General features: G+C 31.2%; 2 protein-coding genes across 2 annotated transcripts; both read right to left on the bottom strand.

Moving 5' to 3' along the window:
* Window positions 1–2,957: 2,957 nt before the first annotated feature.
* On the bottom strand, window positions 2,958–4,677 carry LOC125861741 (uncharacterized). The gene is made up of 3 exons (XM_049541602.1): window positions 4,297–4,677; window positions 3,983–4,215; window positions 2,958–3,405 (listed from the first exon to the last, which is right to left on the bottom strand). The coding sequence occupies exons 1-3, from the start codon at window positions 4,592–4,594 to the stop codon at window positions 3,127–3,129; spliced, it is 810 nt and encodes a 269-aa protein (XP_049397559.1). The 5' UTR covers window positions 4,595–4,677; the 3' UTR covers window positions 2,958–3,126.
* Window positions 4,678–6,963: 2,286 nt separating this feature from the next.
* Window positions 6,964–8,170, bottom strand: LOC125861739 (uncharacterized). The gene is made up of 3 exons (XM_049541599.1): window positions 7,755–8,170; window positions 7,432–7,664; window positions 6,964–7,357 (listed from the first exon to the last, which is right to left on the bottom strand). Exons 1-3 carry the CDS (start codon window positions 8,056–8,058, stop codon window positions 7,079–7,081), a joined length of 816 nt encoding a protein of 271 aa, XP_049397556.1. The 5' UTR covers window positions 8,059–8,170; the 3' UTR covers window positions 6,964–7,078.
* Window positions 8,171–13,260: the final 5,090 nt, after the last annotated feature.

Raw genomic sequence — 13,260 nt, forward strand, 5'->3', positions numbered from 1 at the left:
TATCGCTAAAGGCTTTAGGGACATATATAAAGAGTGCTAATTGCCGTTAAAAATATATATTTAACGACAATTAAGCTATTATTGTTAATTAATTGCCGCTAATGATATATTTGATGTAGTGAGGTTTGACCCAAATAAAAAGATTCAGTCTCTCAGTTATAAATGGATTTGAGTCGGGCCTGAATAAAGGAGAAATTGATTTATAAAAAAAAATAAAATTGGATCAGACTTAGTGGGGTGAAGAAAAATGAGTGAAGTAATTTATAAAGTCATATGACAATTTGAAATTAAAAAATCAGTTTTACAATTCATTTTTTGAATTTAGTCTATTAACGAAAAGAGTAAATATGCATCATTTGTTAGACAATGAAAGTATATATGCATCATTTTGTAATAAAAATACGTTCACCCTAAATCGCAAAGTTAAAAGGTATATTTTCTCTGTTGTCCTTGAAATAATCAGTAAGGCAATATGAATTTAAATTATATATAAAAACACTTATAATTAAATAACAGGTGACATCATTTACAACTTTAAACATTGCTTTTAAAAATTTCAAATTCCTGCTCAACTATGAAAAAAAGTTTTGAAAAAAACTATTAATTGTATATATAAGTTAATGATGTTCTATAATAAAATAAATAAGCAAAATAAGAATATTTATTTTATTGATAATAATCGAAATTCTTATATCAAGTAAAATAACAGAAAGACATTACCTCATCAACATATAATTCAATGTGGGTAATACAAAATATTATAAAAGTAGAAATATATTTTAGAATAAATAAATTTCTAAAAAATTATTTATTTATATTGTAAATGAATTTTAAAAATATTTGTGTAATGTCAATTAAAATTTATTTATCTACGTAGACAATAATAAGAGAGAGTACACTAACTCATGCGCACACTATATAAATAAATACTTAATGTTTATAATGTTAAAATAACAATAATAAAAATTAGCGTTAGATTTTGTAATAAAATTCATAAAAGAATTTTTATAATTAATATATTAATAAACTTAAATAAAAATATATAGTAAAATATAATATTAATTAAACTATAGATAAAATTTTAAGAATAATTGAAAATATTAAGGGTGAAATAGATATTATGTTTGAAATTTCTAGGTCAAAACTTGTGCAAGGACTTTATCTTTTTTGCTTTTCAAGAGGATTTTTTTTTTAAAAAATTTTACCCTCCCTAGGAGCTCCCACCCCTTTTGCTCCCTTGATGACTTGAACTCGCAACCTTCGAATTGAAAGTGAGAAATGTTTACCATCCGAGCAACTCCCTCTCGTCTTGCTTTTCAAGAGGAGCTGTCCATGTAGAGGATAATAAATGAGATCCACTATGATTCTATGAGTGACTAAAAGAGAGTAACATCAAAAATTGGAATTAGACTTTTCTGTGTTGTAGTTTTCTTTTGAAATTTCAAAGTTAAGACTTATAAACCAGACATAATATATAAATATGTCATTTTATTTGACTTTAATTGACATTTATGCCTTTAAATTTTAGGTGTGCATAAGTATCACTTAAATCTATATAAAATGGAACAAATAGATACATACATACATTGCGTGACATAAAACACATGTCACATCACGTAGGATACACAAAATTTTCATGTAGAATATCACATAGGACAAATGTGTCTATTTGTTCAATTTATACAAATTTAAGTGTTTATTTGTCCACACCAAAATTATAGAATATAAATATAAGTTGAGATCAAGTTAAATGGTATATTTATGATAAATATAAAGAATATTCTATTTTTCTTTAGGAATGGGTCCATAAAATTATGTAGAAAAGTTCAAATTTAATGAAGGAAAGTTTGAATCATTGAAAGTTAGACCAAGGATTTTAATTCACCATACATTTTAGGAGTTGTGATCATTGGAAATTAGATCTTGTGCAAGTTCATTTGAAATTTCAGTCTATCACGTTGCTATGGTTAAAATTTTTACTACGATTTTGTCAAAAGTTCTCCTCTCATTAAAAATATGTTTTTTTTTTCTTTTCAACTAGTGCAACACAAAGACTTTTATTTGCATACTCAACCGAAGCTATATGGAGATAATTTGTTTCCGTCGTGCCTCGTGGCTCAACAACACCCCTACTATTAAAATGATTCATCAGTAGAGATATTTTCATAAATGTCTTCTTCTTTTTTTCCAATGATACTATAATTGCTATTCCCTTCTCCACTTTAATTTGATTGTCTCTTTCTTAGTACCTATAATTCTCGGTATAGGCTCATGTGTAGTCAATGAAAATTGTGTTTCAATATATAAAGGAAAAACAATCTAATATATTCTTCAATTTTATAATTTAAAATTGATATACCTCTCGTTATAAAAATGATACACATATACACTTACTGTTATAAAAGTGGATCACATTACCTCTATAGTTATAAAAATAGCTCACATATACCTCTACTATTACAAAAATAGCTCACATATATTCTACAATTAAAAATTCTGGCTCACTACACTCTTGCCTATTCAAAGTGCCTCACTATATACACTCAGCGTCAAGGTGTCCAATTATTGTCGAAAAAAATAATGTATATACAAGTAAAATGATACACGAAGTGACTAAATAATATATTTATCTAAACTCATTAAATAAAAAAGATCTTTAGCAATAATTAATTAACGGTAATAACTTAATTGCTGCTAAAAATATATACTTTTTAGAGACAATTACTAGTGATAATTTCATTTTGGCACTCTTTGTACGTAATAACCATTGAAGCCTATAGCGGCATTGAATCGAATAACAATTAACTAAAATTGATAAAAACATTTAACATTTTTGTTAATGTGTATATTTATTGTCACGAAAAGTTATTTTTGTTATCGTGACTTCGTCCACAAAATAATACAGTATGAAAGATACATCATAATTCAAGGATGATCCATTGAAGGTGATAAATACTAGATTCTCGATTCTATAGATGTAACCGGACAAATTATATTATTTAGTTGCAGATTCATTTGAATTCAAAATTTTGACGTAAAACATAAATTTATATGATTAAATTCATTAAAATTACAATAAATAGTAGGTGTGAATCTATAATTTGAACTTGATGCCTTGTTCAAATTCTACAAGGATGAGAAGATGGGAACACCTACTACGGTTGATCCACCATCGACAATGAAAACATTTCCCGTTACATATTTGGAAGAATCATGGATTAGGTATCGAACCAGTGATGTTAAACCCAGATCTGTCGTTCCAATAAATCTCAGAGGAACAGTCTTCAAAAGGAACTTATAGAACCCTTTGAGTTTAAAAAGCCCCTCTGTTATCTCAGACTTGAAAAATCCTGGAGATATTGAGTTTACCCTGATCTTATCTACTCCCAACTCAATAGCCATTATCTGCAATTCATCATTAGATTATAGGGAGATTTATAGAATTTCCATTAGTTTAGAAGTTAATTACATAGATACACTCCAGTTTGTAATATTACGGATCTAATCAAATTTTGGTGCATCCAAATATATATATCTTGAGATACATGTGGTCAAAATTTAGATACATTGTATTCAAATTGATTTGCATGTATCGGGGATACATTACAAAATTTCACTCGCCACTCTCCTATGTATCTGGTATTCCAAATACATGCAAATCACACCAAATATATGTTTGGTGTGATTCGCATGTATCTGGGATACATGACACATGACGATCTCACTCGCTTCTCTCTCCATCTATTTTTTAGTGTATCTGGTAGCAAACATACATGAATTTAAGTATATCTTTCCCAATATATGATAGAAAGCTCTTAATTAGTGATAATATACATAATTATTTGAAAGCATAGGTAGAATTAATATATAGTATATAGAGTAAGGATGTATATGTTTAATAAGATAGTTTCACCTAAATTATATGAATAAAAAATATTTTTATTCCATTTGCGAAGTATAATTTTAAGTAGAGGCTCCCTACCTTAGTGACCATGTCAAGAGCCATCTTTGAAGAAGAGTAAGCAAGACTCCCTTTGTATACTGCCCGATTCAGAGCTGCAGCTGAAGAGATATTAATAACAGATCCTCCGTCCTGTTTAGCATCGCGCATTCGTCTACAAACACATTTTGACACCAACCATGCCCCTTTTAGATTTGTGTTTAAAGTATGCTCCCACTCTTCCTCCGTTAATTCCAATGAAGAGCTCACACTACCTATAAATTAATTCGTTTTTTTCTCATTTTACGTGACATAGTTACTAGTAATTTATAAAAAAAAAAATACTGATCAAGTACCTCTAATGCCAGCGTTGTTAATCAAGACATCGATATGCCCAAAGGCATCCCAAGCTATTTGTACAGCTGACTCAATTGTAGCACCATCAGCAGCAACGTCAAGTTCGAGGGCAAATGCACGTCCGTGGCCTTTTGAATTAATCTCATCGCATAGAGATTTCAGTCTGTCAACACGACGAGCAGCAGCAATGATGCTACAACCGGCTTTGGCCAAGTCGAGACAGAACTCTAGCCCGATTCCTGATGACGCACCGGTCACCATCACTATTTTTCCACTAAAGTCGTGCCACGGCTCCATTAGGAGTATTAAATTAATTTGTAAGTAGTACTGAATTGATGCAGAAACTTTAAAGTATTTGTAGAGACTAGAGAATAATGGCTAACCAGTAACCACTACTAGACAGATCTAAAATTCTTGTCCTGTTTTTGGTAGTCGACAAGTCAAGTCAGTCAGCCAGCCTAGCTAGTAAATATTTCTATAATAATAGTAGAGAAATATCAATAATTCATCCGAGTATAAAATACATTATTAGAAAATAATATTTATGTAGTAATGTAAAAAATCAAGTTTTATTATTGGTCTGTTCAATCTATGTTGTTTAGCAGGAATGGATCCCCCTTGATCAAGGAGTGTCAAGTGATACTCCTTCATCAGAAAATTACATTGTATATAGAGATCAAATTTTGATTTAATAAATATATATATACCAGTATTGAGACCTGTTATTAACAAAAGTTAAAAGTTTAGTCTAGTACTCCCTCCGTCCCTATTTAGTTGTCCATATTTCCTTTTTTAGTTGTCCCTATTTAGTTGTCCATTTTGACAAATCAAGAAAGGACAACAAATTTTTTCCTATTATACCCTTATTTACACTTCTTGAAAATTGTAAAAGTGTATGTTGTTTCCCTTCAATTTATTTCACTTGAATTCAAAAAAGTGGTTGTAATTTTGAAGTGAAAAGTTGTCATAAGGGTAAAATTGTAACTTCACTGTGCTAATCATTGTTGCCTTAATCTGTGTGTCATTTCTAAAGTGGACAACTAAAAAGGGACGGAGGGAGTAATATTGTAAAAATTTCTTGAGATTGCATGTTCTATTATAACCATTAACACCCCTGCTGGCCTCATAATTATTTTTCTATTATAACTGTTGACATTTTTTATTATGAAAGTCCTGGCATTATGGGGGTAGTTTAATTATTAGGTGTCCTGTCGCGCTCTAGATCTCAAATTTGGGTCATGACAAAAGTTCATTAGATTAGATACTTTTTTTTCGAATTTGATTGGATTTGATTTTAGATTGACAAATTGTATATATCATTTTTACAAGGATAAAGAGATAGATATACCCTTTAGATTGTTGAAAAAGTGGTGTATATATCTTTATGGCTTAAGTCACTTGCGATCCCTTAAAGTTGTTTGCATAATTCACTTAGACACCTTAACTAGGGCTAGTATCTATTGAACACCTCTACCCTCTCGAATTTGAACCATTTAGACACTTTTGCAGATGTGACACAAAAAGTGTAATTCACATCTTGGTAAGCGCGTGAAATCAATATTTTAACATTTTTCCTTTTCCTTTTCAATATTTTCTTTTTATTTCTCATTACTTTTTTTAAAAAAATAACAATCTTTTTCTTCTTCCTCTCTTTTAAAACCACACACCTACTGCAACTAGGGGTGTACATGGCCGGGTTGGTTCGGGTTTTTCAAATATCAAACCAAACCATTTGTGTCGGATTTTTAAATTTATGAACCAAACCAAACCAATAAAACTCGGGTTTTTCAACCTCGGATTTTTTCGAGTTTTTTCGGGTTTTTCAGTTTTTCGGGTTNTTCTAAATGGAGGTTAACAATGGTGGACAAGGTAGTTCTGTTAGGGAAATAGAAGAAATGAAGAGGTTTGAGGTGGGTGGGGTGCGGGGGTGGGGTTAGGGGGTGTATAATTTTTATTTTTTTTAGTTTAAAGTATTTTCTTTTAGGATTTTATTATAATCAAAATTTATTTTTATAATTATTTTAAATTAAAATGCCATGTGTCTTCATTTGATTTGTCATTTTTGCCACCTCATATGCATGTGTATTACACACACTGTCTCATTAAACTAAGTGTCAGAAAAATGTTCAATAAATATTTATTTTTTAAGATTGGAGTGCCTAATAGGAAACAATGTCTGTTAAAGTGTCTGAGTGAATTATACATGTAGCTTTAAAGGGCAACAGATGACTTAAGTCTATCTTTATTGTCTAATAAATGGTGCATACAAAAATTATCATATAGTCAATGCATTCATATTGTAAGCCTCCAATTCTTATTAGTGAAATATATTTGACTCGTTATAAATATATTTTAATGAATGATGTTACATTTACTTAATAAAAATCTTATCACTTTATTTGTTTGTTTAATGTAAGTACTAAGTAGAAAACTATGTAAAGGGTATATATTTATTTATAATTAAAAATCGAACAAATCAATTAATGTCTATTATGTCTGATTTAGTTTGATTTTTAATAATTTAAAAATCTACTAAAATTGAAATGCTTTTAATAATTTTAAAACTGACTAAATTTGTTTGATCTTAATAATTTACGATTAATTAAATTTTAATTTCAACTAAAAACTGACCCAGATCAAATCGCAAACACTCCAACATTGGGCTAAGTATTAAGAAACATTTTCTATTGCTTCGAGAATTCAACATACAATAAAGGAAAAAAACCAACATTATTACAGTATTTCTCCATTTCTTGTTGAACTTGATGAGCTAAGTTCTTGCTAGAGCGATGAGAAAATAGGAACACCCGGTAAGGTAGCACCAGCATCGACGATGAAAACATTGCCTGTTATATATTCGGAAGAATCATGCATTAAGTATCGAATAAGTGATGTTAAAGCCGGATCAGTAGTTCCAAGATATTTCAGAGGAAGAGTTCTCAAAAGGAACTTATGGAACCATTTATTTTTAACAAGGTCCTCTGTTATCTCTGATTTGACAACTCCTGGTGATATCGAGTTCACTCTGATATTCTCTCCACCCAATTCAATCGCCATAATCTGTCATTTAAAATGTAATCAATCAATTAATTTATCATAAATAACAATTCATTTGTTCAATTGAATGAACCTACCTTAGTGACCATGTCTAGAGCCATCTTTGAAGTACCATAAGCAATAGTACCCGGTACTGCTATACGATTTAAACCCGCCATTGAAGTGATATTAATAACAGATCCTCCGCCCTGTTTAGCATCGATCATATGCTTACAAACATATTTCGAAACCATCCATGCCCCTCTTAGATTTGTGTTATATGTATTGTTCCATTCCTCCTCTGTCATTTCCACTGAAGAGCTCACACTCCCTATACAACAATAACATTAAATTATTTCATACGTGACACAATTACTATTATTAATAGTACAGAACATACAATTTTTGAATATTCAAGTACCTCTAACACCAGCGTTGTTAATCAAGACATCAATACGTCCAAATGCATCCCAAGCTATTTGAACAGCAGACTCAATGGTAGTACTATCAGCAGAGACATCAAGCTCAACAGCGATTGCACGTTGAGGTCCGTTTGAATTACTATTAATTTGGTCACAGAGAGATTTCAGTCTGTCAACACGACGAGCAGCAGCAATGATTTTGCAACCGGCTTTGGCTAAGTTGATACAGAACTCTAGCCCGATTCCTGATGACGCACCCGTCACCATTACTACTTTTCCACTAAGGTCTTGCCATGGCTCCATTTTTAGAATTAAGTCTAGTTATGTGAAATTGAGTTAGAAATGTAATACTATATCGTTTGATGTAGAGAGTTATATATATAAAGTCAACAAAATGTAAAACTTCTAAACTTACACGCGTTTTTCCTTTTTTCTTCCTAATAAATAAACTACAGTCTCAATTACCCCTCTAACTTGTCTATTATTTATCCACATTTAAAATATCTATTCCAAATTATTTATTAAACTACAAAATTAATTTAATTTTTTCATTTTTCCCTTACTAAACAAATTAAAACTGAATATTATGGCCGCCTTTGTTGAAATATCCACACAACAACTTGGCCTCCTTTCGTTGAAATTCCACGATGTGTGGACCCTCTGTCACTTGAAACAACTCCATCAGTTGGTTGCTATAACTTGGACAAACTTTAGGCAAGTGCGGAGCTACACTTAGCCATCAGTTAGTTGTTAAACATTATACTTATCTTAATTTATATGACTTATTTTTTTTTTATTTGTTTAAAAAAAATGACATATTTTTATATTAAATAATAATTTAATTATAAAATATCTATTTTATTTTCAATGAAATGATTTACAACCATATAAATTTCTATCATTCATTTTGGATCACAAATTTTAAAGTCTTACTTTCTTTCTTAAATTTCGTGTCGAGTCAAACTACCTCACATAAAATAGGACGGAAGAAGTAATATTTTTGGATATAACTAATTGTTGAAGACATGACTTGATATGGTAAAGAAAGGTTAAGACGGTTTAAATTTGCCTTAGATGCTTAGGTTTGAGCCCAGACTAAGACATTTTATTTTTAAAAAAATTAGTTCTGTTTTTTTAATTTAAAAAAGAGAACATAAGTGACGTTTAGTTCCATTTTTTGTCAAATCTGACCAGCAAGATTTATTTATTTTACTTGTATGAACATTCTTATTATCTAAACCATGGTTAGAAATATATTTTAATTAATTAAATCTTAATCATTAAATCTAACTTATGCCATATGTCATTAATCAAAATTAGAACTTGGGGAAAATGGAAACAAAGGAAATTGAGAGGAGCCGGATCCTCAATTATCCCTCCAACTTGTCTATTATTTATGTCCACATTTTAAAAAGATTCATTTCAAATTATTAAATTACAAAATTAATTTTATTTTTTAATTATTTCCCCTTAAAGCGCACACATATAGATTAAACTAAAAATTTGATAAAAGATAAAAATATTCTTTTTATTTATAAATTTTTAAGAGGAGTAAAAAACCAAGTAGATAAATAACGCGAGACGGAGGGGTAACTTTTACCCCCACTTGTTAGATGTGACAAGAGATTGACTACACCCTCTTTTAGGCAAACACAATTGGAACAATTTCTTTTTAATAATTTTTTTTAAAAAAAAAATTCATGATAGTATTAAATTATAAGATTAAAAAAATATTTTTATATATATTAGACAAATTTTTAATTTAAAAGTTATTTTTATTATTTAAATTTGGTGTCAAAGTTAAAACGGAATATGATGGCCGCCTTTGTTGAAATATCCCGTGATGTGGACCAAGAACATGGCCGCCTTTGTTGAAATATCCCGTGATGTGGACCAAGAACATGGCCTCCTTTCGTTGAAATGCCACGATATGTGGAACCATATGTTCTCAAACAAACTAGCAAAAGCAAGGGTCACTTGAAACAATTCCATCAGTTAGTTGCTATAACTTGGGCAAACTTTAGGTGGGGCGGAGATACATTTAGCTAAGGGTGATAAGATGAATAATCTTCATCGAAATTTTTTTATGATTATATACGTAACATGTTGAATATTGATTTTTTGGATATAATTAATTATTGAACACACTTGACATGGTAAACAAAGATAGCCTAGTGGTTAAGACCGTTCAAATTTACCTAAGAGGCTTGGGGTTTGAGACCAGATTAAGGCATTTTATTTAATGTTTTTAGTTCTATTTTTTCAAGTTAAAAAAAAGAGAACATAAATGACATTTAGTTTCATTTTTTTTTATCAAATCTGACCAACAAAGTTTATTTTTTTATTTGTTCTGAAGTATGAACACTCTTAATGAAAATCCTGACTCTGCCATTACTTTAAGCAAATTTAAGAGTGAGAAAATTTGAAATGATACAGCTCACATTCATCTTGTGTTATGTAAGTGTACAAAATAATAAGTAAATCCATGTTTATAAAACTTAATTAAGAAGTTGATAGGCTAAATCAATTCAAAAATATTACTAATATAGTTTGATACCATCAATTTTGGACTAATTAAGCTTATACAATTTTTTTTGAAAAAGCTTCACATCATTACAAGTATTTTTCACTTAACGGGTAGTTTTGTTTCAACTACCAATGACAATCTTTAGCTTGCATAGCAAACTGAAACATTTGTGTATCGAAAAAAAAACAATTTGAGCACGTGGCAGAACAAAAGGAGGACAAATTCTCGAGTTTATTAATTTGATAGAATGACCGGCTCCGAGGATGCGTTTGAGAAGAATATTAGCTTACACATCTAATGATACTCCATATGGAATATAATCATTGGACATAATATTTTAGAACGCGAGTGAGCTATTTTATTGTTCAATATTGTATACCTTTATTGTCACTCTCCGAGCCCACACCCCGGATATGGCTGGCACTCGAGAACCATTGCTGGCCCCAAGCGAACCCTTGGTCTGGCTTACTTAACTCAGCGGAAGACTCCATGCATATTTAGAATGATCAAAAGCACTATACTCACTTGAATAATAAAATACTGAGAATGCTTAAAACTCAAACATTCAACTTAGCCAAAATGACAACTCAAGTCTTAACATATGAAATGACAATGAAAGACTAAAGAACTAACATCTGACTGTCTATGAAGCTTCTAAAATAACTGAGATGGATGTCGGGACAAACCCCACGACATCCTAATGAACTAACAAAGTAACTGAAAGCAATAAAAGGAGTCCTCCGGAATGCAATGAGGCTCACCAACTGACTCTGGAGTGCTCACTGGATCAACGATGCGTTGGATGTCGATCCTAGTTACTGTGTTTGCATCATAATAAGATGCAGGCCAACTGACATCAGTACATTGAATGTACAAGTATACAAGTTGAAATGCTAAACACAACATAGGCTTGAAAAGAATGTGAAGAACTTACCTTGCTCAGCTCAACTCAACATAACTAAACTCATTTCAATATAAAGCAGTTTAAAACAAGTGCAATATAAAGAAAAGTTATTTAAAACATGATGTTGACTGTGTGTGTATGCAAAGACACATATAACTCTAAAATGTATGTAAAAATACAATAAACTATGTATATACGAATATAATTACTTTTGTGAGAGTTTCTCTAACCGACAACTATCATGTAAAAGCTATTGTAATGATACAACGTTTTGCCTCACGCTGCCACGGCCGTCCTATACCTTGTCGGGGGTATAGAACCTGAACTACTAAGTGGATCCACTAGTCTATGCTAAAAATCACTAAATGAATCATCTAAAAAGTATGACCCTTTTCTACCCATGATAACTACATGGTTTATGGGGGATGTGAGTTGTCTGAACTTTCCCTCATATCGGTGCTCAATACTACTCCTAAAAAATGATATTAGCTCTTATGTTTAAAACATACTTCTTTGTGTTATTTGAGATTAGTGCTCAAAAACTTAGCTCAAAGGCTATTTGGGAAATCAAAGTTTCCTCTCTTGCTTCAATAAGAAAGCGATTACTCTTTTCTGAAAACTAGCCCGAATGCTCTTTGGAAATCGAGGTTTCCTTTCTTGTTTAAATGGGAAAACATTTTAAACCCTTTGGGAATGCATAATCCCCATATACTTCTGAAGAAATGAACTTCAAACTTTACTCTTTAACCTTTACTCAACTTGAACTTTAAATCTTAAAACAAAGTTAAAACATTTGGTAAAGACTTTTTGAAAACTTTAAAGAACTTCTCTTGACTTGCTTCTTAACTTCTAACTTGACTCTTAACTTTCCTTGAATTGAATTATGGATTCAAGGATTGTGATTTGTGATAAGAAAGATCTCATGATGTTTAGGAATAATTTTAGATAGCTAAACATGAGAAAAGATCAAGAAATCATTGTTTGAGGGTGGTTCGCGACGCAGAGAAGTATTTAAATTTTTGGTTCGAAAATGACTTTTGAGGCAAAACGGTTCGTGACCACTCCGCTCCACGAAATGATTTTTCCTAAATTTGGGGAGCAGGTCCGCGACGCAGAGGCACTGCCCAGATTTGCTTGATGAAAATTCCTTCTTCGTTTTCCAGCTCTAAACCCTCTAAACTCCATTAGTTTTCCCCCCAAACACTTAGAATCATTTATACCCTCAAATAACATTAGATGCTACTCGAAAACACAACTATAATTCTTCAACTCCTGAAAGCTTTTCTCACAAACTTCAGACCATTGAAACTTAATTATCTTCTGAGTCAATTTGGTCAAAGGAGACGAAATGAACGAGAACTCCTCTACAAACCTTCTATAATAGCCAGCCAAACCTAAGAAACTCGTAATATTAGTTGGGGATGTGGGTCTAAGCCAATTTTGTACTGCCTCTATCTTTTGAGTATCAACTTTAATTCCCTCTCCAGACACAATGTGGCCTAAGAATGCCATAGACTCAAGCCAAAGCTCACACTTAGAGAACTTGACATACAATTCTCTATCTTTCAAAGTCTAGAGAACTATTCTGAGATGACTAGCATGATCTTCTTCATTCCTTGAATAGATTAGTATGTCATCAATGAAGACGATAACAAACATATCTAAATACGATTTGAAAACTCTATTCATAAGGTCCATGAACGTTGCAAGTGCATTATTTAAACCGAATGACATGACTAGAAACTCATAATGACCATAACGGGTCCTAAATGCTGTCTTGGGAATATCACATTCCCTTACTTTCAATTGATGGTAGCAAAATTTGAGGTCTATTTTCGAAAAACAAGAAGCACCCTGAAGTTGATCGAAAAGATCATCAATTCTCGGAAGAGGGTACTTATTCTTGATGGTAACTTTGTTCAACTGACGGTAATCTATACACATCCTAAAGGAACCATCTTTCTTTCTCACAAATAAGATCGGAGCGCCCCAAAGTGAGACACTTGGTCGAATGAAACCCTTATCAAGGAGATCTTTCAACTGTTTTTTTAACTCTTTCAACTCTGCTGGTGCC

This window comes from Solanum stenotomum, chromosome 4 (assembly GCF_019186545.1).
Source record: "Solanum stenotomum isolate F172 chromosome 4, ASM1918654v1, whole genome shotgun sequence".
NCBI classification, from domain to species: domain Eukaryota; kingdom Viridiplantae; phylum Streptophyta; class Magnoliopsida; order Solanales; family Solanaceae; genus Solanum; species Solanum stenotomum.

What these genes read in the sequence shown, in the direction of transcription:
- LOC125861741 (XM_049541602.1), bottom strand. Translation starts at nt 4,594, where the DNA reads ATGGAGCCGTGGCACGACTTTAGTGGAAAAATAGTGATGGTGACCGGT. An exon ending in TAACAACGCTGGCATTAGAG is followed by an intron (nt 4,216 to 4,296) that starts GTACTTGATCAG and finishes ATTAATTTATAG; the next exon opens with GTAGTGTGAGCTCTTCATTG. An exon ending in CTCTTGACATGGTCACTAAG is followed by an intron (nt 3,406 to 3,982) that starts GTAGGGAGCCTC and finishes GATGAATTGCAG; the next exon opens with ATAATGGCTATTGAGTTGGG.
- LOC125861739 (XM_049541599.1), bottom strand. Translation starts at nt 8,058, where the DNA reads ATGGAGCCATGGCAAGACCTTAGTGGAAAAGTAGTAATGGTGACGGGT. An exon ending in TAACAACGCTGGTGTTAGAG is followed by an intron (nt 7,665 to 7,754) that starts GTACTTGAATAT and finishes ATTGTTGTATAG; the next exon opens with GGAGTGTGAGCTCTTCAGTG. An exon ending in CTCTAGACATGGTCACTAAG is followed by an intron (nt 7,358 to 7,431) that starts GTAGGTTCATTC and finishes TTTAAATGACAG; the next exon opens with ATTATGGCGATTGAATTGGG.